The 25,957-nt window shown below is 43.6% G+C and overlaps 1 protein-coding gene across 10 annotated transcripts in view; it reads right to left on the bottom strand.

Moving 5' to 3' along the window:
- LOC115574070 (MAM domain-containing glycosylphosphatidylinositol anchor protein 2) overlaps positions 1–25,957 on the bottom strand; it is a 267,969-nt gene that overhangs the window by 64,941 nt on the left and 177,071 nt on the right. For 7 of the 10 annotated variants that reach the window (XM_030405288.1, XM_030405284.1, XM_030405282.1 and 4 more), the window contains 3 exons: positions 14,896–14,987; positions 14,453–14,690; positions 833–1,153 (listed from right to left, as the gene is read on the bottom strand). In XM_030405288.1, the coding sequence (XP_030261148.1) occupies positions 833–1,153; positions 14,453–14,690; positions 14,896–14,987 (651 nt within the window). The remainder of the gene's footprint in view (positions 1–832; positions 1,154–14,452; positions 14,691–14,895; positions 14,988–25,957) is intronic. The other 3 variants (XM_030405287.1, XM_030405285.1, XM_030405286.1) reach the window with 1 other exon arrangement.

Here is a 25,957-nt window from a genome sequence, read left to right as displayed (position 1 = left end):
CAATGCGACTGTGGCTAAGAGACTCAGTTGATCCATTTCCTATAATCACTTGCCAGAGAATGGTAGCATCCTACATGGCTTGCTTTCATTTCCTTCCTATCCATCTTCCGGCCCCCTTTTTTTTTTCTTCCGGCAGGGAGAAACATCTCGAGCTCTTGAATGAGTGACAACGCTTTGAATCCCTGACGTTCATTCGAAAATTTCCATTCAAATCTCCATAAATGAATACAAAATGATTACTAGCGGGAATAAATTAGCCGCTCGCTAATTAGCCGTTAAGCCATCTTTGAATGTCACATCTTAAGGAGTGGAAGAGGCTTCTCAATGAGCGGCAGTGGCAGGGGGTCTAAGTCCCGGGGATATGGCACACAGTCTTTAGGTCTTCTCTGACACACACACACACACACTCACTCACACAAAGACAGACAGACCCTAATAAGTGTGGACACCAGTATCGAGAGCTTTGTTCCTCTGTTAATATTAGTTCTGCTCAGCTCACACTCGGCAGATAAAGTCCTCCCCTTAGTGTAAGAGGTGGAGTCGGAGCTGTTTCCTCTCAGACCTGACTGAGGGTACCAGGGGATCCGACTAATTTTACAGCCTTCAGAAAGAAAATTGGATGGGCGTGGAGGAAAAGAAATGGGAGAATTTTGGTCACACTGGACCAAAACACATAAAGATTAATTACTCTGCATACGGAGAAAGAACATCACAGAAACAATGAAGCGCCAGACATCGATATACACGCGTTATATCACTGCTACAAGTTATACCACGACAATTCAACATGTATATACACACAGACAAAAATACCCACAGTCTGTCTACTCACATTGTACGATCAGCTCCACCACGGCCTCCCGGGGTTTCACGTTGAAGCCATTATACTGGCTGGTCTGGCAGCGGTACGAGCCCGTCATCTCCCTGGACACATTAACAATACGCAGCACGCCGTCATAGCTCTCCATCTGCATGCTGCCATCCGGCATCGGCGCCTCCTTATCGGCTCGAGACCACAGGATGATGGGCTTGGGTTTCCCTGAAACAAGGCACTCCAGCTCCACTGTGTCACCCTCGCGGGCCACCAGAGGGGACTTGCCCCGGGGTACTGTCAGGTTGGGGGGAACTAAGAAAGAGAAAAACAGAGGAGGGACTGATATGGGGCTCTAGAAAGTCAGCAGGCGGGGTAAGAGGAAATGGTCGACTGGGGGAAGAAGTGGCGTGGAGGGTATGGGGTGGAGCGAAAAGGAGCATCCAAGTAGCAATGGCAATGAAGCTGAGTCTCAGCCACATACACAGCTTGTATGGAAGGACCATGCGGACATTAGCAGCGGCAATGGCTAACAGCTGGGACTGGACAATCGGAGCATGTACTTTTAGTCAAATCATCATGGAGGGCAGCGGCAAGGAAGTTCAATGCAATCAAGCAAATGGCAAACAATGAACAATGCAATGAAGAGCTGACAAGCAGATGCACCGTGTGACTATAACAGAAAAAGATAAACAATCGCTCTTTCTGAACAAAATGTTCCAGGTACTGAGGAGCCAAAGGAAATAAACACAGGATCGAAACCAGGAAGTGAAGTCAGTCAATCTTGCTGTTACCCACTGCTTCCAGTCTGGATGCTAAGCTAAGCTAGTTCTTGATTCAGTTGTTACGTTGATCTCCGCTCCATTTCCCTATTCTCTCGCATTCAAGCCTCCTCTACTTTACTGTACAGGTGTCGTAAGAGCAATGATTTTCATGTTTGATCTAAGCTGATATCAACATATGAATGCAGAATCTGTGGGCAAGAGAAAATAGTTTTTGGCACCGGAAGCGTTGGGTACATGCAGGTGAAGAGTCAGCCTGGAGAGCAAAAGAGGCAGAACGCATAGGCTGGAAATGTAATGTCTGAACCCATCGACTCCATCATGTGATGATTTAGCTTTTTATTAATAATATATTTCAACTCCTCTCTTGCATTTAAAGGTGCTCTAAACTATGACAATGGCACATGGAAGAGGAAGTCTTGGCCCAGATATCCTGGCTAAGTGGAAAACCCAGAGACATCTTCCGTTGCCCCCAGAGTAATCATCGTCTGAAGACAACTGATGGATTACGGGAATGTGTTGTATCAATCTGTTAGGTTCAGCACTCTAAACTGTTTGATCAAAAAGTACTACTGTGTTGCCACCAAGGCCACCGAGAAACACCCTAAAACCCAACATACTGACATCCTATGACTTCTGATGAAGAAATGCCTCCAGAAAATGAAAAGAACACACTTCACAGTTGTCACCACAGCAAGATTCCGTGACATAATGAACCCTTTCTTCTTTTCTGGTTTCCTTGGTTGCCACCAGGAACTACGGCTGAAAAACTCAATTGAATTCATGGTCCCTCCAGTTGAAATGGACTTAAGTTTCCTAAAATAGCTGCTGGACTCCTGGAACAGTTCCTGCGGTGAAACAGGGGCTATAAGTCACTAAATAAGAAGGTAATAGAATCCACCATAAATTCTACCAATAAACAAAACCTACCTAATCTTCCTACGCAACTATATTACATTACAGTTCTACGATGCCATCGTCTTTGTCACCATTGCCACTACAATCATCAGCATTACAGCATTATCATCATCATCACATTCTCAGCCCTGCCTCAACACGCTACTATTTTTCCAAGATGACTTTCACCACCCATCATTACGACATTCATAATTCTGGGCACCACCACAATCACTTGCATCATTACCATCACTCTCGACAGCGCTTTACTTCTCCGCACTCCTCCTCACGCAGCTACTCAATTTCAGCACAGCGTCGTATAATTCAGAGCGTTTACAGCAGAACCCTCCCAAAGGTGATATAGCATTATTGCTGGCCGTGTAAGAAAATATGACCCAATAAATATTTTGCCTTTGTTTAACCGACATTTTAAAGCCTGGCTGAAAGTGAACAATGAATAATAAAAGAAGTGCGATGTGCCAAATTGCGCGACACGTTTGCAGGTTTCCTTGAGTGTGCCAGTGTGTGTGTGTGCGCCGCTGTGGGTATTTATTCTATGTTTGGAAAGCAGGAAAACTAGCAGGTTGTATCAGGCACTCTGGTTCCCCATCAGGCATGCTGGCCAAGTAAATTTGTTTAATTAGTAAACCTGGCAAATTGCACCGGCTCCTAGAGTGCTGTGTGTGTGTGTTTGTGTGTTCCTGTATTTTTGTGCAAGTCCAAACCATCAGCAGACTCCGAGACTATTTTGTAGCACGGCTCCCAAAAATAGTTTACAGCCAGCGAGCTGAGGAGTGAAAATCTTCTCAGCAGTGATGAAACCGTGTCATGCTTCCCTGATGATTTTCGAATCACTGTCATTCTGCCCAAACAATGCTGCAGCTGGAATGAAGTCAAGCCACATTGAAGTTTCATGGTGATGAAATCACCAGCAATCTCCAGAAACGAAACAGAGTCCAGCTATATTTCTTTTGACCCCGTTTCTGGATGAGAGGTAACACTCCCACTGCCAGCTCAATTCTGCAACCGTCGGCTAATCTTTTGGTCCTTAAAGTGAGTCGACAGGTATGAACTTATTCAAAAGCGCTCAAACTGTTGTGTGTAAAACTGGATGTGAATTATAGATCAGAAAAAAAAGAGGAAAGGTTGGACATGCAGCCCTTATTCGAGGGATGTGCCAAGCCAAAACTCACTCATGCTTTCTTCGGTGTATAATCCACTGAAAAGAAGAATTGTTGAATTTTCATTACTTTAGAATGAGCCTTTTATATCTAGAGTGAGTACTCATCTATGGAGTCTGGCATGTTGCGTCACCATCTTTCTACAGCAGCCCAGAATGGACAAACCAAACACTTGCGTCCGAGAGGGCTTTTCACACTATTTAGCACCCATTTAGGTTCTCCTACATGCTTGGAAAGGGAGGGTGAGGGGAGAGGTATTCAGTTGGTTTTAAATCTGCAACCTCACCACTAAATCTTACACACTGGTCCTATAGAAATGATAAAATACCAACTGTAAAATGTTCTACCTTTGATCTACCAGGTTATGCATTGAAACATCAATTCTTAGGAAGAAGTAAGAGTTGGTCTAAACATTTTGAAAAGCAATAAATGGGGCACTTTCACAGAATCGCCTCAGTAAACTCTTTCCCAAGAGTCTTCAGCCTGTTATGTTTCTGGCAACTTGAGGCAAGCAGAAAGTGTAAACACAACACAGACCAAATCACTTTAGGTTGATATGGCAAGTTGTCAATGGCCTATTTACATATCCAGCAGATATGTTTTAAAATGTTGTGTTTCTGGCCATCAAGTTCAGCATTCATTATCCTTTTTAACTCTTTAGGTTTGCACTAACTCCTGAAGGAAATGTCTGGCACTCGCAGAGCGACATGCTGCACATTGGGCGTGAGATAGACTGCTGGTAGACCTTCCACCACCTGCATGTTACCATTATAAAATCCTGTCGCTATGGGACACAACAATAACAACCTCAGAGCTAGTAACCTGCACGTTTAAAATGGCAAGTTACCCGAACCACAACCTGGAGCCAAAACAAGCTAACCTCTTGCAGGGATTGATAGCCAGGGCTCACCTGTGCTTGTGCAAGTTCAACCCGACACTATTTTGCAGAGGCACTGTTGCTGCATCCTGAGTCTAGAGCTGCCCAAGACAAATGTGATTGTTTTAAAGAAATACAACCGAGCCAGAGATTTTTTTTTCCTGTAGAGTCACTAGCTAGTTGCTAAATTTGTCTGTCCGCCGTTTATTTCTGATCAGGTAGTGGTGATTATGTTTCTCAAAATTAATTTAAGTAAAGCTGCTTCTGCTTCTGTAAACTGTGCTGATAAGAGTGAGAGTGAAACGTAACTTTTAAGTTGCGGGCTATGAAACCAATGCAGTGTGATTAAAGACACTAAAACGCTGTAGTTGGGTGATAATTACTTGGGATTTAGTCTTCATGGGGGACATCCTTTCAAACACACATTTTATCCACTGTTAATATGAAAATATCGATCGCGCCAGCGCTAACCCAATTCTAGTCTATATATGATATACTGTACTGATTAATCGTTGTATTATTCCTGCCTTCTCAACAATTAAACAGTAAAGCTGCTAATTGGCAAGTTCAACAGTCATCTATATCATTTTGTGTAAGTAGTGCAGAAACATGTTGGTGTCATTAGCATTGGCTAATGAAGACTGGTCATTCACAGATAAGTCTTGGCAACGCCGTTTGGCAGCAAAGGAGCAGCAAAAATGATCTCTGCAAGAGACAATGACAGCAGACGCTCATTTCACTCTCATACATTTACTGATTGGTATTCACACAATGTCTCCACTGAGGCAGCCAGGTGTCAAGAGCTGACATATTTCTTTCCGCAGCATATTTTCTCCACTTTTCCGGACGTTTCCTTGGTCCGAACAGTGAAATGGTGAATTGACAGCGGCGGCATAGGAGGAGAGCAGCGGCAAGCATCCATTAGCGAGTGGAGGAGAGGTGTACTCACCGAGTTGCCATCATTACACCTGGCCTCTCCACAGCCCGGATTAGGCAATTACAGATGTCTGCCTATTGGGTTTGGCAGCACAAATAATGGCTATCAGCTGCCATTGTCTCGCTGTGCACCATTGTGGAAACGCAAACAGCCATACATGCACGCAGACACATATCGCTCTCCCTTTGCTCACTCTGTATCTCATTCTTCCTCCCGCTCCCGCTCTCTAAGCGAACACCCTGCCTCTGTGTGTGAGACTGACCACTGAGATGCTCAGCGTGGCAGATAGCCCGCTACTGGTCTTCACTGTGCTCTCATTGTGCCAGAGCCATCCAAATGCCAGTGATGCCTGCAGGGCATGCCCGCTGTGCGCGTATGCTTGTATAGTGTGCACTTATGTGGTTTTATGTCTCTGCATGTGCGCGTGTGTGTGTGTGTGTAGCTGAGTGTTTCTCCTCTCGCCCACGGGTGACACCCTGCTGTGATCCTGCCTCAGTTCCTCAATGGAAATGCTTCTCGTTGTTGTTGACTGTAGGCACAGCGTGTATGTGTGTGTGTTTTGTAGGTTTAAATTGGGGACTGGACCTTCTTGTTTGGCCTCAGTGGTGCTGCACATCTCCTGGGTCTCAGTTGGAATGATCCTCCAAGTGTGGAGGCTGATTGCTGGAGCCTTTCGGTGCAATGCGAGCCGACTGCAGAACGTGGAAATATCTGGCACTTTGCATTTTCTTACAGCGATGGGAGCCAGAGTGGTGTTTTTGAGAATAAACAACATTCCCGCTGCCCCCTTTTTCGGGTAAGTGCTGTGACATCACTCCCCATCACCATGGCAACACAGCACTCTCTCCACTACTGCAACTCCTGCAGAGTGTGTCTGTACGTGTGAGAGTGTGTGTTTAGACAGCTTGAGGCCAATGAATTGGTCACAATGTGACAGGACTCTCTGCTCCTCTGGGGACTGAGAGAAGAGTCCCAGAGGTCCACTGTGAACACATTTGTGAATCTGTGTGTGTTTGTGTGAGAGAGCTGCATCCATACCCAGAGTTGTTGAAGTGTAATAAATATCCACAGAAGTGTTAAAATTGGCTTAGTGCAGTGATAGACTGCAGCGACACACTGCTGAACACATTGACATAGTACTGCGTGTGTGTTTTTGAGCTCTAAGCTGTTCCCCCGAGATCTTATAACTTATCTTGCGATCAATCACACCAACGCCTCATGAATTCATATGGCTTTCAATACCAAATCTCTGGTGGGTTGCAGTTGAATTTGTGGCCACACTGCTCTCTGTAATGGTACCATTATGTTTTCCTAACATTTAACCAACCAGGCAGGGTAAAATTAATGGCCACTGCCCATTTTTAGAAACACACAAATACACGCCTCCAGTGCCACCACTTTCTCTGCTGCTAAGTACTGAGCACCTCCCCTGGAAGGACCAAAGTTTATGTACATCGCTCAAGGGACTTGGGCAGTAGTTAATGAGGGAGGGAAGTGTGTTTCTTATTCATGTTTCCCTCCCAGATTTGCCATCCCAGCTGGACAGGGAGGTGATTTCCCAGATGGCCACCTCTATAAAGCATCTCTTCAGGTGGCGCCGTTGGGGCTGGATGCAGGTACGGTGGGCATAATGTGCTGAGTTGTCAAGTCTTATTAACATATTTTATGTGCTTTACAATATACCTACAACTGCAACGACCACTACACTTCTGCCTGCCACCGTTTGATTTCTCAGACCTCCATAAATGTTTGTGTTTACAGACTCCAGCGTTGTTTTACACTGGCTGGTTCAGCATTTTCAGTCTCCCCCAGAAACATCACAGGTGTTGTTCTGACACGTGCTGCCAGGTGGTTATGTGCCTATCATTCTAGAAGTGGCACAGCAGTGGCATCTACTGTTGTCATATGGCAGATTTCCCAGGACAGTGGCCCAGCTTTGGGACAGCTGTTCGGCCCCAGTTCATCCCAGTTTACAGCTCACTGGGCCTGTTTCCGGACCTTTATTGGCTTATTAATCAAATGCTGTGATCTACTGCCCTCAGATGTCATTATTTTAGTCCAGTTTGCAGTTCCCCACTTAATTTTGCATCTCAGTGATCAGAGATATTTAATTTTAATTTTCTCACATAGTCTTCGTCATTAGCCTTTTCAGTGAATGGACTGGGCCGTAAGTAATTCATGTCGCTTTTCTCCGCGTTTCAATTTTACTTTTAAGTAAAGTATAGTCAAAGTAAGTAAAAGTATAGTCAGAGTCGTCTTTCTGTGGCAAAAACTAATCACCTGGGACCACATTAGCTGATATCAGAGGTGAGACATACATCATAACCAATGACAGGCTGGCCATCTGGAGCGCCCAGTGGGCTGTTTGACAACTGGGGCTGACGCATGGAAAGATACGTATTTTTCATAAACCGAGCTGCCGCTTGAATGAAGATAACCAAGTGCTGTGTGGCTGACTAGCCCAGGTGAGTGATGTGTCTGTTGATGGGTATCACATCTGTGAGCTCCTCTCTCAAAAACTATTACTTTTGGTCCATTCCAACTTGACCCGGGCCCTGCTCCTCTGTTTGGTGAATCAATTTAAAACAACAGGATAGATAGTGGAGAGATGGACAAACAAAAAGACTGAGGAGAAGAAAGAAGAGATTGGAGTCCTTTGAGACTGATGTGGCCAAATGTTTTTTTTTTAATTACAAATTATTCATTTGGTGCCATTATCAGTCAACCATCTGAGCATAGTGATCTTAAAGGAACTGACAGCAGAGGGCAGAGAGAGAGCAGCTCACAGATACCAGTATGACTGCTGGTCAAGGTTTTGCAGCCAAAGAAGAAGACAGTATGGATAAGATGAGCAAAGTTTGAGTAAGTTCTGACCAGCTACTTACATCAGGTTCCTTTTGCTGAAACAATTTGAACTAAAACTTCCCTTTTTGTAAACTGATTAATCACTGACTTGATGGGGCGGGACATAAAGAAAGGTTGACTTACAGTAAACTTTCGTCTGCGTAAATAGTTCTGATTACTGGAGTTAGTGCTTAAGGAGTAACGAGTATTTAAGGAAGGAACTCAACCCATAAAATGTATACATCTTGGTTATACATTTCTTAAACTGCTTTATTGTCCAACTGGAATTAATATTTGTCTTATATTAGGACATATAGTGAACTGTTATATGACATTCTAAGAAATATATTTACAATATAGAATAAGCATATTAATATTATACTAACAAGAAATGATAACATTTCAATTATACTTTTTTTCAAATGAAAAATAAATGTGAAAAGGCGACATGTATATTGCACTTTTATCCAAAGTGCTTTACAATGATCTGCAGCCAGCAAAATCAATAGTTGTAAGCTGGAAACGAGGAGACTGATTTTATCTTCCACTGCTTGAAATCAAGAACCATTTGTTTGACAGCCACTGAGGATTTTGAGCAATAAATCCACCTCTGCTGCTGTCAGCCACATACCGTGTGGAATTGGAAAGCTTGACAGGTGTAGCAGAAGTGACATAGATAGGATGAAGCAAATGGTCAGTTAAAAAAAAAACAAAAAAAACAGATCAGATTTCTTTCCACATCGTGAAAATTGCAATTGGACACATAGCAAAAGTAGGATACACTGCTTACGGAAGGTTTTTTTTCTCATATTCTTCAATGTGTTTTCAGTCAGTCTGTTTGACCAGCTGGACAACCAAAACCCCAAAAAGCGAACTGACATTTGACCGATAAAGAACAACATCCTGCGAAAACTCCCCATGTCCGAAACCTGAAGGAATACAGCAGAGAACAGCTTGTTTCCACCCACACTGACCAAACAGCAGTTGAACTTCAGCACCCTGTAGGTGAGTCAGGAGGCAGACCAGGTTTCTCTTTATCGAGGTCAGTGAATCCGCTGCTGAAACAAGCACATCAGTCCAGTCAACAGCCAGCGGTCATGCCGTCCCTATTAGAGTCACATGTGGTACGGTCACTCGGATGATGGCACCTCATGACGAATCAGAGTCAAACAGACAACGGGACGTTTGGAAGGAGGACAGACAGACACGGGCAGGCCTGCTGCGAGCCCCGGATGACTCAGGTTCAATTGAGGAAAGAAAAAAGAAAAAAGAGCCTGTACTTTGCGTTTATTAAACCCGCTCATTTTTTAATCAACTGAGCACTTAATTGATTTGCTTAATTCATTAACCGCAGTGATTCTCGAGATTGACAGAAACACTGGGTGGTGCCAGAGTTTCAGGTGTGAGCCGGATGCTAATTGAGGGGCTCATCATGAAAGGATTTATCTCCCTCGCGAGAAGAGAACGGTGACTTTCAATCCCAACACTTACTTTCATCAATCAGAGCGAGGATGAGCTACTGACATGTGCTGCTGCTAACGTGCATCACCAGAGACGGTTCTTGCTGCAGACAGCAATTTTTGTTTTGAACTGCAGAATCCGGTGTACTGCTTATAGTAATGAAACAGCAAATACAATAAGCAGGTATCAGCTCTGGAGATCAGGAACTGGATTTAAATGTCACAAATCCTTCTGTAATAACTCTACATAATATTCAAATGTTATCTCTAAGAAAGTCCCGGTGGAAGATCCAGGAGCTGCGCCAGGGGCAAACTCGGGATGTTTTGAGTAGCATTTCTGTGCTAAAATAATAATGATATTGTCAAAATAAAAACAGTTACGCACATATCATATTCCTTGTCTGCATCAGGTTGCTGTGGTCTTGGAAACTGTCTACTTTTAAGTTCCCATTCGGCGACTACTGCAGTGTGATAAGCTTCAGCATAGTCAGGCAGCTAGGGAGGGACGTGTCTCTGCTACTGGAGTCTGCAGTAGCCAGTAGGGCTTAATGTGAGTAACGCCCATCTGCTTCGGAGCCATCCAGTAGCAGACTCAGGATGTTTGAGCGAAACAAACAAACAAAGGGTACCACATATATGTGGGGGCACCAGTCGTCATATACTTATAACGAGGAGACAACCACGTTTTGTCCACTGGGAGGGCATCCTACTTAATCATGATTTTATCTACCATAGGGGCACTTTCGCAGCATTTTTCTAACATGAGGGCACCAGGTATCACTTATCAGTCCACCGACTCTGTCCAGACTGGTGACCAGTTCCACCCAAAATCATTTTCTTTATTTATTAAGTTGTGTTTTTGTCCAGTAATTCATGAAGCCCCATCCCCAGAAACACAGCAGTGTCCTTTTCATACATCCAAGGCACAAAACAACTTCCTGTGCCATCGTTGAGCCTGATACAGACGGATAGACGAGATGCAGAGCCAGACAAATGTAATCAAACAGTTCATGGGAACTTTAAACCCAGACCTCCTGCCTCACACCAGGTCCCGCTTTGTGAAGTGTGTCCCCTGTGTGGCCCCTGACAGTTACCAAAAATCACTGATCACAGCATCCGATGGAAATCCACATCGACACACCCACTAAACACACATTTAACACGCAGACTGACGAGAGGATTAATCAGCTGCTTCCTGTTAGAAGTTTACGGGGTGTTTAATGTTTTACACTAATGCTCGTAACTCTTCTCAGCTCTTCCTGTGTCTTTTGCTTCTTAATCCTGACAGCATCCAAAGAGGCGGTCTGTGGCCTCGTTTCCTGACCGCGCTCATAAATAAGCATCGGCCCCGTAATCTCTGGGAGTCCTGACGAGGAAAAAGAAGATGCTTATTTAATGAGCGCGTAAAGATAGTAAATATTAGGGCTGTTTTGCAAAAAGGGACGAAATCATGAAGGCTGTTGGAATCAATGCTCATCAAAAGTTGAAAGAATGGAGCATAATAAATATTCTCTTTTATAAAGTCGCGCTGCGGGCTGGGGCAAAGCCTCGGTTTGGAATCTGGAACTGGAGCCAATGCTGGAACAGCCAGCAAGCTCCAAACTGTTCAGACTAGAGACACTTTAGGCTCAATCGCTTTCCAACCACTTCCCCAGCACGAAACCCTGGCAGACCTGCAGCGTAATCTCCTCTAAACGCTTTTATTAAGACTTCTAATTGCAGCCCGGGCTCCCTCCCTTCAGGAGTAAGGGCAGAGGAACAAAAACAGGGCTTATTCACCCCAAAACAGGCTGCAGGCACATGGCAAAGCAGAGGCACAAGGCTCTTTTGTACACAGCTGCTATACTGTGCTGCTCAGCGTAGACACTTTCTCTGATTCGTGGCATTAACCTGAGTGGAGCACACACACATAACAGGCATTCTCCAGGAAAACAGCCCAGTCACATCCTGGTAAAGCAGGAGGAATTGTAACCGGCAGAAGCAAAATTCAATATATTATTCCCTATGACAGAAACAGCTCTATGACAATGCAACACTTTCATAATATTTCATGCCGGCACATCTGACTGGAACAATGAAAGCTTAAGAAGCAATCACATCTAAGCCTTAAGGAAACCTTTCATTTCATATGATCACAATAGAGTCAGTCATTTCCTCGGTTATTTCCTCACTCAGACAGCCGTATTCCTTTTGCACATTAAAGGGTGTGTGTTCATGCATCCGCATCGCCCAGGCACTCCAAAAGAAGAGACTGCACTACTTAAAAGATAATGAGGAAACAATCTTGGCAGGTGCGATTGATCCCACTGTTTTATAGCGCAGGGATTATCAAAGGATTATCTAACAATAATTATGCGCCGAAGGTCGACACACCGCTTTCATGTTCACGCTGTGAGTGGCAGCGAGGTGTGTGTGCCACAGAAAGAAAAAGCACAAGTCGGCGAGGAGGAGGTAAGGGTGCCGGGGTGTGTAAATGTGCCTGACGATGTGTGCGCACGCATGCATGAGAAGTTGAAAAAGGGGAAGTAAAGCTGGCTGTGAACTCAAAAACACAAGTTTTTCAAAAACAAGCCCACACGTCACTTATCAGTCCCCAACACACGGCGGAGAATTCAAAGCAAAAAAACAAGAGTTCTCCCGCGCCACTGGCAACGCCGACCCGTGGGAATCCCCCACACGGAACATCTGGAAATCTGGGATGAGAGAGCGGTGAGCAGGAGACTCCCAACTGCCGAGTCTCTGCAGGCGTGGAGTCGATTGAGTCACACCCCTCTGTGGAGCTGACAGGCGATGAAGTAATGTGCGGTGACACCGGAGCATTACCGCGTATTTGCCGCTCATTGATTGACCTTACACTGGAGATTACAGATAAAGACGCGGCGTGTTATCGCTCTGTCTGCCTAACCACCGCATTTCCTGGTTATTGTGCAACCTGCTGGAAGTGCAAACTGTATTGTAAACTGTACTAATGGTGCTAAATGCAGCAATCCTCTTAAAGCCGGGCTCCCTTTTTGTTGCCCTGTGAAGACTTTCCAGGCTTCTTTCTTAAAAAAGTCTGACACACAGAGGGCTGATTGATGTTACAATCTGAAACAATAGACAGAAAAACACGTTCGACAGGCATATTTTGTCTTTTAGAGATCAAACGCTGATTCTATTATCCGAGCACCTACGTCTCGCCGCCTTTTTCCGAGTGACTGGTACAATGGAGCAGCGTCGAACGGCTGCTGTAACGCCGCTCTGTTTCAAGGAGACTGCTCGGCATGCCATGACTGAAACTAAAATGATGCGGTTCAGAAGACAAGGTGGACTGGTATGTTGTGTTATTAACATGCTGCACACACGTATACAAACGTTAGTGGTGGAAGCAGCTAATTAGATGGCGGGACAATGGATGTTTAGTCTCTGATTAGTAAGACTGATGGAGTCAGCTCTGGTTCACAGAGATCGAGCGATGGTGCTGGCGCTGTGATGCAACTGTCTGTAACTAGAAATTGCAGGAGGAGACGGTGGTTCTTGAACATCTCTCAGTCTGGGACAGATTACTGGAGTTTAGTCAGGCACTCAACAACAGCCTAAAGAAGACACACAAGCTTTCTAATCCTGCGGAGACGTTCCAGGGAGAGGGCTTAAAGGGTCGCTTCACCCAAATCACACACACGCAAAGAAATCCGGCCAGATATTTTTGCTTATATCTGCTTAAGTTTTGATATTTTGAGTTTTTGAAGCCTTTCATACTTAGCAGCACAATGGCGGCGAATTGAGTTTTTGATATCAAAGCGCTAAGAAAGCAGATAAAAATACAGTGCTTATTCGCCATAACTGTCCCTGTTAGTCTGGATATACACAGACCTCACAGTCAACTGTAATTTTATTTCATTATTCAACTATTTTATGACAGGCAGAAATATTTTCAAAAATTAAAACCTTGAGCAGATAGACCAAAAAAATCTCTGCTGTGATTTATACCATAAGAGATACGTGTGAAAAGTTACATCAAGGGTGAGCTGATCATTTAAACGGAAAATCAGCTTTTCTTACAACTTGGTCTTATTTAACATTATTGCTACCATCACTGTACTAAACTGCTTAAATATGGGTCACCTCTACTGTAAACATACAAAGATTACCTGTTAAACTTTTTGTTTTTTTTCCTTCATCAAGATCTTGAAAGGTCCAAACCCACAGACGCTCCTCTCTCCCACAGAAAACACTGCTCCTGAAACGCTCCGTCAGTAGTCCCGCCTTTAATTCTGTCACATTGTGACATCACGCTACATCACCATGTCACACATTTGCATAAAGTAGATGCATAAAACTAGAGACTAGTTTGGCGTGAAATGATTGATTTGTCACAGCTGATGTGTTGTTGTTGTTGTTTAGAGTGGTTTGAACAACCTGACACAATAAAAAAATTGATATTAAAACAAGACTTTTTTTCATTTTTCATTAAAAGAAATTGATGTCCCAAGACTTATAGTTCAAAAAACACCGTCACGATCCTTTTTTCTTTGCTTTGTCTATATCAATTTCCTTCTAAGATCTTCTCAATCATTTGCGTAAGTCCAAAGTGAAACATCGTCTTTCACTCTCTGTGTGCGTGCTGAATGTGTCGAGGGAGGCGTGTAGATGCGTCGCTGACACAAAGGGGTGTGAGGCTCACCAGTTGTGGAAGAGATGTTGACGTCGATGCTGATCTCGGGGATGCCTCCACCCTTCAGCGCAGCCACACAGGTGTAGGTGCCAAAGTCGGTGAACTTCAGGTCTATGATGTCCAGGTTGGTGGTCCCGGGGGAGATGTCGGGGTCCGTCTGGGTGATGACCATTCGCTCCGAGCTCCGCAGGGCACGGCCGTTCTTCAGCCAGCTGAAAGTCAGCTCCTCTGGTGGGGTCGCCTCCACCTGGGATATTCAGCATGTTGTTATTTGTGTTGCAGTGATAAGTAACTATTACTTATTATGTTAAGCATACATGTAAAAGTCATATACTAGTTACTAGTGAATTTACTAATTGTCAAAAGTCTAGTCTAAAGTTGAATTAACTGTAATTTACTGTTTATTCATGACGGTTACAATAAAATGTCACCCGTGTGTGTGCTCACTCTACCTGGCAAGATATCTTGACCTCCCGTCCAATCTGGATGTTGTCGTCGTTGTGGTAGGGGTCCGGGGTGATCCAGAACCGGCCCTTCTTCAAAGCTGTGAAGAGATAATCCATCTGATGAGAACTAAACCGACATTTATACACTTGTTCCTTCAGCAAGTCTGCAGCAGCATTTACTGCAGGTTATAGCTCCGCTTGTCATATTGATGCGATTTCTGAGATGTGATCCCAAAAACAGGATTTCATAGATTTTTCAAGTGTTTCAACTTTTTTTTCAGCGTCCTCCGTTTGGGCCGTAAATCGCTGTGATACATCTCTGCGTAATGAATCGGAAATGTGACCGTGATCCTCGGACCTGCCCTGCTTTCGCACATTTAAAAGATTCGTATGTTTGTCATTTTACATCTTTGTATAACAAGAAAGAAAATTGTATTCCCTTTGAAAAATGAGATTATATAGATGGATTCATAAATAATGAGTCAAAAATAAACTGTTCTTTATTTCTGAGAGCAGGGAATGAGTCACAGCCTTGTTGAACGCACATAAAGACTGGATTGTGGCATTCAGCAGCCCATTTCTTGGTCATCCAGATGTGTCACTTTGGTTTCAGGGTTGTCATGAAAGAGTTCTCAAAGTGGCCGAGCTGAGAACTAAGCAGATGAAGCAGAATGCATTTGTTTAGAGCCCTGAACCTGCAGCATTCAAGCAGGTTCGTGGCACACACTCACACAAACTCAACTGCAGACACACACACTGTGAAATTGGAAAGATACCTAACAAAATATCCACCATTTCTAATCCAATTTGGTTTGCAAACTCCATTTTCAAAGCCTAGCTTCTCTGAATGGAAAAAAAAAAAGAAGATGATTTCATTATAATGCATGCTGTATTGGTTCCAAACCCTGCGTCTTCTGTTCAATTCATCTCCTCAGCAAAAAAAAAACAGAAGAGCAAAAAAAAAAAAAAGCTGACGGCACCATGGAAATCTTTTCATCTCGCAATTCCCAAGTGACATTATCATATTCAGTTTGGTAAAGGGGAAAACGAAAACAAAACCTGCGTGTCAGATTTAAACACAGGAAATTGAATGTGCAAAACACTGTGATGCCTGCCGAGCTGCACAGTGGGGGGGGGGGGGTGGTAGACGAGTGACACACGCCTCCTTGACATGATCTCTCTCCACGCCTTTGAAATCAGTGTCGGCAGGCAGAGAATCCTATTTCTGACGCGTGTCAGATACCAATATTACAATCATGTCAACGCTCTCACGGATTCTCGCAAACACCGCTGAGCATTCTGTATTCCCTCTTATATCCTGTGCATTCTTATTCTGCACGGCACCGACTATCAGTCGTGTTGTATATAATTTAATAGTGGCATGGAAAAGTGCGGCAATTAGTATAATATTGTGTGCCGTGTGTACACTATCTGTGACCTTTATGGAAATGAAGATAATACAAAGCATTACCCGCAACCCACGTTCATTTCTCATCTGCCTCTGCGCTGCATCACTGTGTACATCTACTACGTACACACCGTGATTCAATTTCCTTAAAGCCAACATGCAGAGTATTGGGTTAATGAGACAATGCGAAGTCCACGGAGGATTCCATTAAGTGAGTATATCTGGGAGCGCAGCTGTCCTTCAATCATACATGTCAGGCAGCGGAAAACAGCCCGAGACAGAGTTGTAGTCCTATCTTGACAGTTTGAAAAGGCTTTTGTGTCTCAGCGACATCCTCGGCGGAGTTGGTAGCTGCTTCTTAAGAAAGCATTATCTCATACACACGCGCGTATTTCCACACATCTGTGTGAGTCATTGTGCTGTCACAGGTGACAGCGGATAAACATTTGGATTAACTGCCTCTTCCTCTACACATTCCTCTGCCGCGAGTACATTCCTCTCCCCAACTCAAGAAACTCTAACGCGACCAGCCACTTAACAGCCCCGATCCGGCTCTGCTTTACTGCTCGGGCCAGGTTTAATCTTGTTTACGAAGTTGTCTGTCAGACAGACAAACGCAAGTCACCCTCCTTGGTTGTTTATAGTTTTTTCTATTTGTAGTCAATATCGTGAAACACCACGGGGATCGTATGCAGCTAGACATTTAATTGTACGCGTTCTGGGGAAAAAAAGCGGTGTGTTATGTAAGGCTGAATAATTTTCCAAAGCGCTGTTGACTCTCATTGTTCTTGCATGACAACAGGTGTTGTATACGTCTGTAAATAATGTATGTGAATGCCTCATTACGGAATAACTTACGATAGAGTGCTTACAACGGTTCAAGTTAAAATTACAGTGTGTAGTGAAATGTAATCGTATTTGGTGGTTTTGGTAATTATGTGTTTCGTAGTTGTGAGCACATTGAACAATTTAAGACGATCTAAGAAACAACATAAAACACAATAACCAAAGAAAATAACAATGTAGGCACTGGGGAAATATATCAAAACAACTTTTACTTCACTCAAATAAGTTATGGAGAATTAAAGATGTGTTTTTATGATTTAACATTCAGAAATCTTTTGGTTCAATATGTTTTGTGTGTTTATTCAGTAAACGCTGATGGAGGTACATGACAGATTTTAGTATCTTTTTTAAATTCATAACACAATTTAGCTACTTTTATAATTTCTTATGGTTAAAAAGCCACTTACATGACTTATTAGCTGAGGCTGTGCAGGTATTATTGTTATTAAGTGACATATGATGTTAAATTACATAAAAGTACGCAAAAATACCAATGTAATCATGACAGGGGAAACCCACGCAAACACAGTGAGAACACACTGCTCCAGCAGGAACTTGAACCCAGGACCTCGGTACTGATCCAGCGTGCTGATTTACTTGATGGAGCTGATAGTTTTGAGCAGAAGCTGGTCGGCCGCTTCAATCAACCTCCAGGTATTTAGTTGAAGGGTCTCATGTAAGATGAAGAGAGAATAAAGACGCATGGCTGAACTGCTGCGCTTCTAAAGCAGCAGATAATGTTCGCAATTCTATTTAGTTTTATTGCCGTGTTTATAGTTCTTTGGGATAACTTTGATTTGCCTAAATTGAATTTACAGTCAACTCAAACATTCAGAATGACACCCCCCCCCCCCTTACTCATTTACCTTCAAACAAGTCATCCATTATCACATTTCCATCACCATTACTGATAAAATCTCAACCGCCTTCCAAACTACAAGCCAGAGGTAAATATAGCTTACATTTGCTAATTTGGGAGGCTGCTGCTCCAGATAGGCATGAATTTAAAATATGCTTCAGAGGCGAATATTAACCTGCAGTTAATGTTACAACACACCCATGTTATCAGCAGGAAACAGAAAGATGGGGCCGCTGAACAGAATTGGGCCTTCTCGGCCAAATGAAATTCTGGCGCTGTGTAGATACACTTCACTGACCACAGGATGTGACGAGTCCGGCTGCCCCGTGGCCTCCACGATCGTATCACGGTACAATGTGGACCGTGTGCACTCGGGATGGGATGGCTCAGCATGCCATCGCAGCACATGAGAGAACAAACAGGGCTCTGATGTGTTACATCATTTACCTTCTTCTCCATCCATTTCTAACTGTCTGGTAACCACTTCCTATCCCTTATATATATAAAAAACTGTTTACTGACCAGCCAGATTGAAGTTGACACACACAAAGTTACATCAGCTGGTACAAATTAAACTAAACTAAGTCTACTTTGAGCCTTTCACTGAACCAACATTATTTATAACCTGAATTATTCAACCGTTCCAACTATTGAAGTTGAAAGAAGATTAATGAATACATCACAGACCTTCATATCATAACCTTGCTAATAAAAACGTTAAGCTCACACGGCAGCAAGCGCGAAGGTCTACCTCTTACTGCAGGCACATCAGAAACAGATCTTTGAGCCATGCTATCTGCACTATTATGTTAATTTGATCAGATTGGATCTGCATCTGTACTGACGTAGGCATCAGTAACTACGTACGCTGCTGACGAGGCTCTGAGCCACCCCTGTCACTCTGGATTTGACATTGTTGTTGTTGTGTGTCATGTTGTGGATTTGAGCAGTCAGAGCATCCAGACTGAGACGCATCTGACACAGATTTTGGGTTGGTGGTCCAAACAAGGCCTAAGTGATATAAAGGATTTTTTGCAGCTGGATGTTGTGGTACCGGTGCCGGAACAAAAGTATAAAAAGATGGACCACATAATTAAAAGGAGTAAAAGTATTATTCATCTACCTGCATATGTATGATCAGCAAGGGCTGGACTGATTACTGACATGAGGGAAGAAGAGATTACAGTCCACGCTGACCCTCGCCGCTCATGCTGCACTTTTTAATATCTATGATAATACCAGCCCACCAAGAGAGACTTGGTTTATTATCATACCAATCAGAACATGTCACCGCCCAGCATCAGAGCCAACATCAATTTTATTTTCATTAAAAAAAAAACACCACAGTGTCCGAATGTCTGCAACCACCTCTTTTCCTTCTTTGTGTTTAATGTTGTGCTCAGATTTCGATTTCGATTCCACAGCCACAGATCTTAACTAGTAGTTAAGTAGAAATGTGATTAGATGTTGATGGCCACTTGTTCGTCCCCTACTCCCCTCCCAGACGCCTGGTGACTCAGCCTTCCCTCATTTCCACACGGAGCTGCAGTGCAAGTCAAACTAGCCAGTGCTGCATATGTGCACTCATGCATATTTCAGTTTTGGTTCCCCTCCCTGCCGCCTCCACATTCAAACCTCTCCTCCTGCAATTTTATCTGACCATAAATATTGAATAGCAAGTAGGCATTCCTGTAAATCGACTACATTTGTGTACAAGAGAGATAAGTGGGCATTACTTCCCCTGGTTGTAGTAAATTTTGCTGGACAGCTGCAGTGACTAAAATGGTGCCTGTTCCCTTATGCATGGAGGCGAAGCTAAAACTGGAGGTATTCTGAAAGGGACTGTGGTGAGTGTGTGAGGTGTGAAGTGCAGAGTTGGGAGCCTTTATCGGGTGATGGTGCACTGTCACTCTTGCTTTCCCATTTCTGATAACCAATTCATGGAAAAAGTCACATGAATCTTTAAGGAGGGCTCCGCCTGGAAACAGAACTTTCCCATTTCCCATATCTGAGAGTAAACAGTGTTTGACGGACCGCTATGCGCTGAGAGATCCGAACAAGTTGGCCCGATTAGTCAGCGTCAACCTTGACAGGCCAGGCAACATTTGAGAACTTTTCCATGCTAAACTGTCCTGTTCGTGAAGAAGAAGGGACACAAACAGTTACGGTGCCACGAGAGTTTCCTTTAAGATCTTCATAGTGATATCGGACATCTGGTTACCCAACTTCCTGTTGGAAGTCAGAGGCTTGAAAGACTGATGTGACCTCCGTGGGCTCCGTAACCAGGAGCTCATATGTGAGCGATTTAGTCTATCACTTATTGTTTTGTATTTGTATAGCTTAACAATGCTGCTTCACACACAGGGTTTCCAAGAGAAAAAATGGGTGCTGGACCAGGTGTCCAAAAATGTTTAAATGTCCTGGACAATAGGGTGAAAATCCAGTCAAATGTTATCTGTTTTTACTCAACAATCCACTGTGTGCACTGATGTCATACCAGTCCAGAACATCTATTTGACCACCTGGAATTGAGACACTTATCACTTATCTTTCTCCAGAATCACTCTCTCTATTTTAAATAGAATTCAAATTGTGCTGTGATGTATTTATTTTCCACAGACATTATGTCGGGCTTCAGTAGATGGCCTTATCATTTCCTGATAGCGGATAGTACCTTTGCATTGTTGTGTCCTTACAGTGGAAAGCCAGACGCATGACTCATCTAATACATTCAATGGTAACAAATGGGAAGAGAGAGAATTAAAAGAGGTACTGTGGCAGTACTGAGCTCTGAAGTTCACATCAGGAGAGAGTTCACCTGGATTTAATTGACTCGTACTTCCGGATCATCCAGGTGTAAAAAAAAAGAAACCCCAAAGACATTGATTAATATACAGTCCAGCCAGTAAACGCTGTTAGTAGAAATCCCGTCAGTGGAAAGAAAACCTAAAGGTTTGCATCAAAGCGCAGAAGACCACAGAAACGCTGATGGCGCGTACATGATTTCCTTTGGTTGAGTGTGTTTGTGTTTTCTGCTGTTGACTTGTAAACTACATTCAAAAGAACAAATGGATTATTTAAGAATTACAGGTGACCGCAGTCAACTGATGATTCATTTGTGCACTTTGGTAATTGATGGTATTGCACACATACGTTGCTGTACAGTCTAAGAATGTTACGCAGCATTTGATGGAACAGCGTGGTGGTTTTATTCGCCTTTCAGGGGCATCACAGCAATGACACTGTGATCGTTATGATATTTGCCTGGTATGATCTACAGAGCTAAGTAGTTAGCAAATTATATGGTGTTTAAGCAGGCCTATGAACAGTATAATTTTATGGTAAGCATTTAAGAATGGTGGCCATAATGATTACATTTAAGATTAGATGTGTCCGTGAATCAATAATGGTTTATTTTGACTTGTTGTTTGCGTAAAGTACCAATAGCTGATGGGATGTGATGTATACTGAGAGAAGAAGAAATGAACCCACATGCAATTGTTTGGTTATAATGGCAGTGGCCATTACTAATATGAGTAATTTTCTCTTTCTTTATGTTTTTTTTTTTTCCAAACGGCTGTGGACTGGGAGAAACATCGACGAATACAAAAGAAGACGTTTCTCACTGTGTCCGAGTTTAGGCAGCCAATGAGGCACAAAAGCCCAAATAACTCGCCTTCGACTGTTACAACACAATTCTAAATTACACACATTAATTTATACGATTTTACAAGTGGATGTGTGTACAGTAGGAACTAGTGCGTCTCTATGTAAGTATGTAACGTTGGATGTAGGGGGGGCGCAATATCATCAACACCTTTGCGATGCACATATAGGTCTGTACTAAACATCAACCTTTGTTTCTGAAGATCACATCATGCGGTCTTATTCAGCGGATAGAGTTTGGAGATGGATTTGTTGACACGAGCGCTCAAAACCATCTCCAGGACTGGCGAGGGACGTCTTATGATGATTGCAATACTTAAAATGTAATTAAGTGAAACCAAAATAAATAAATAAATACATGTCATTGATTTTTATTTCAAACACTGAATTCTACTCCACACCAGCACTAGTAAATGTGGGCAGTGATGCAGTGGATAGCAACATCTTTTCAGGACTCAGGGACCGGCTGGAAGTGCAATTAGCTGCTAATTAGGGGCTGCATCCGAATCTGAATTGTTCATTACATGTCTTTTCTCAGGTTTTTGCCTCCTAGACTCAATTTTAAGCATCTCCATCATTTTCCGTGAAGTATGAGAAATAAAAAAAAAAAAGTGTCAGTCCTGCTCATAGTTCAGTAATGAAATCCTAGAGCACAACAAAGCTTTTCTCTCCTGCCTGCCTCCCGAAAGAACAGTGGTGACGATGACGGATAGGTGGCAGAGGAAGTGGAGCGAGCATCTGGTTCAAACAAAGTTTATCTGACATCAGTAACATCCAGGAACTGAGAGCATTAATGCAGCAAATGGATAAAAAAAACTACTTCTCTATTTCGATTAGCTGGTTCTGTACTAATATTATTCTGAGACATAACGAGCGGTACAAATTGTTGATATCTCGTGTTGCTGTGTGTGCAATTACAAAGCTTTAAAAAAAGGTTTGACTCATCAATGATTCAGGGGTTAAGTCAGGGCCAGTTTCTTTTCATGCAGAAATTTAGTGTCAGATCTGCAGCACAACAGCGACAAAGCCGATCCTCAGAGTGTTGTACTGTATCAGTATTCACACATTGATTAGTCTTTACACCCCTACGACTGACATGCTCTCAAAAAGCTCTGGGATATGGTCAGGAATTGAGCTAATGCACGTTCGCCGTTATGTAGCACAATGTTCAATTTGTTTCACTAGTTGCCAACTGAAGCGGGGAATCATCGGCGCAATAAGCAAAACACACATCTCGGGATCAAAAATAATGCAGCCTTACTTTGAAAACCATCGGCAGTATCACAGGCGCTGGGGCATGAAACACAAGTCAACATACGCACAAACAAATTCTACATGAATTATTGATGGATCTTGGAAGCTGGCTTCCTTTTATCACCATCAGAGCCTCCTGTCATTGAACTTTGACTATGGCAACATGCACAAGGAGTAAAAAAAAACATTCACTTACAGGACCTCCTTTTCTTCACGGTAATATTGGGAGAAGGAAAAACAGGTTCTGCCTGTGCTTACATTTGCATTACATGCCTCCTGTTTCCTTTCTCTGCCTGGGAGATTGCACGCGGTTCAATGATGATATTCAAGGCTTTCTTATCGATCGTTACCATACATATTAAAGTGTTCGCATGCTCCTTACTTATTTATTTTTTTCACCACCAAAAGTGGTGCCATTGCCTACAGCGAGCCTGTATGATTCTCCATAGCTTTAATAGCCTGTGGGAATAATGGGTGGCCTGTACATGAAGAGCGCAGATAATCACACAAAGAGAAAAGCCCCGGTTGAGGCCTTCTTCTACAGAGAGCTCATGTCACACGGCAGGATTACAATGCCACCTCTAGGGAGCTTCTTAGCAGGGCAAAAGTACACGCAGCCCTCACATATTGACTATGACACGCACGTCGTAGGCTCATAATGACAAAGACACAATGGCACGACTTATGCGCACACACACAAATGCAGCAACACTGCAAGAAAAAAAGACATTTGAATGTGTTTCCTCCCCCCCCCACCACCACTCTCTCCGGTGCATTCTCCCTGCCTTTGTCTGATAGAGAAGAAAGACGCGTCTCATTCTGCTCCCACTCTGAATCATTATCCTCCTGTCTTCCCATCAGTCCATCTCATTTTTCAGTCGGACCTGTCTGTCTGTCTCTCAGCAGGCGTCACACTGTGCTCTCCATTCTTTCTCGCAGAGAATATCAGCATGTGAAGGCGAGCCCGTCTCTCGGAGCCAGATGGATGTCTCCTCTAACCGCCACTCTGCTCTGCCTCATCCACTCAAGGTTAAACACAAAAAAAAGGACAGAGGGCATTAGCGTGGCTCAAAACACCAGGCATTCACACGCGCCCTGGCGTAGACACGCGGTCGTGCCCGCCATCCAAACACCTTTCATTTTCCTATGAACACTCTGTGCATCTTCACACCGGCGCGGCCACCCTCCCATGCATCAGCATATTTACAGTACCATGGCCACTCACACGTGCCCGTTCTTTAGAGGGAAATGAGCCCTAAACGCTGCTCTCGACCTTGAGGCCGACCTCCGGCTTTAATTTATGTTGAAAAGCATTCACGGGCGCTGAATGCACAAACAACACAGGTACGTGGACATGTACCTGCACAGTTAAATATGGGAGGCCGTTTAGGGTGAAAACATTGAAATATGTGCACATACACACTGAAATACATGCACATACACACTGAAAATGTTCACACACACACAATGACAATGTGCACGTACCCATTGAAAACGTGCACACACACATTGACAATGTGCACACATTGAAATATTTGCACATACACTGACATGATGTGCACACACGCACTGAATATTTCCACACCCTACCACCTTCTCAAACAGCGGGATATAGGCTACTTGTGTGTGTGTGTGTGTGTGTGTGTGTGTGTGTGTGGGTGGGTATCTGAGTGTGCGAGTAAAATGTCAGTGCGCCCGGAAGTTGTTTCAATGTAACCGGAAGGCACCGCCATCTTGGACCGCTACTTAATAAGATTAATAAGATTTATGAGCAGGTGATGTGCCTTGTAGTGACAGATTGTGGATCTAGGCAACCATATTATGCACAATTAATCACGTGCTCACAGATTTAGGAATAATAATAATAATAATAATAGTAGCCTATATCCCGCTGTTTGAGAAGGTGGTAGGGTGTGGAAATTTTCAGTGCGTGTGTGCAAATCATGTCAACGTATGTGCAAGTATTTCAATGTGTGCACATTGTCAATGTGTGTGTGAACATTTTCAGTGTGTATGTGCACATATTTCAATGTTTTCACCCTAAACGGCCTCCCATAGTTAAACACATACAAATACACCCAATCACTCACTCTCATACACACACGCACACACACACAATCACTCACTCACACACACACACGCACACACAATCACTCACTCACACACACACACAATCACTCACTCACACACACACGCACACAATCACTCACTCACACACACACACACACACACAATCACTCACTCACTCACACACACACACACACAATCACTCACTCACTCACACACAATCACTCACTCACTCACACACACACACACACACACACACACACACACAATCACTCACACACACTCACACACAATCACTCACTCACACACACACACAATCACACATTCACACACTCACACTCACACACACACACACACACACACACACACACACACACACACACACACACAATCACTCACTCACTCACAGTCTTTAGGGCCGCAGCCCAAGAGACAGGCCTGCCTGTGCCAGTTCTGGCCATCCAGCCATTAAATCTGGCATTCATGAATGGAAATATATTCAGCTTTCGACCAGAATTTATTCCAAAGCAAATTTGATAAGGGTCATTCACATGTTGATTCACATGCTGACAGCCAGGTTTTTACAAGGCACGTCATGATTGTTTTCTCCACACCAAACAGCCTAAATATAAGCAGCGGGGAGCTCACACACAAAAAAGATTGCATTTTTGCTTCTCTATAAATACCAGCAAGCCTCCAATCAGAGTTACAAAGCGTGGATTGTAGCTAGCGTCTTTATGCTTCAGTGTGTACATGCGTGTGGGTGTGCGGAGTCAGTCGTGTCGACGTTAGCAGGTCGAAGTGATGGATGTCTTGGGTGTAAAAGCTTCACACCTGAATTTGTCAGGAGCTCCTGGAGGAATTGTCGAGAAAATCCGACGACAACACAGCAGCGTTTGATTTTTGAATCTTTTGAAAGCTACTGCTATGCTCATTTCTCCACATCACACAGGGGGAAAACACATTGC

Source organism: Sparus aurata, chromosome 22 (assembly GCF_900880675.1).
Source record: "Sparus aurata chromosome 22, fSpaAur1.1, whole genome shotgun sequence".
Lineage (NCBI taxonomy): Eukaryota > Metazoa > Chordata > Actinopteri > Spariformes > Sparidae > Sparus > Sparus aurata.
Note: the sequence above shows the minus strand (reverse complement) of the source record. Positions and strands in the feature narration are given on the sequence as shown.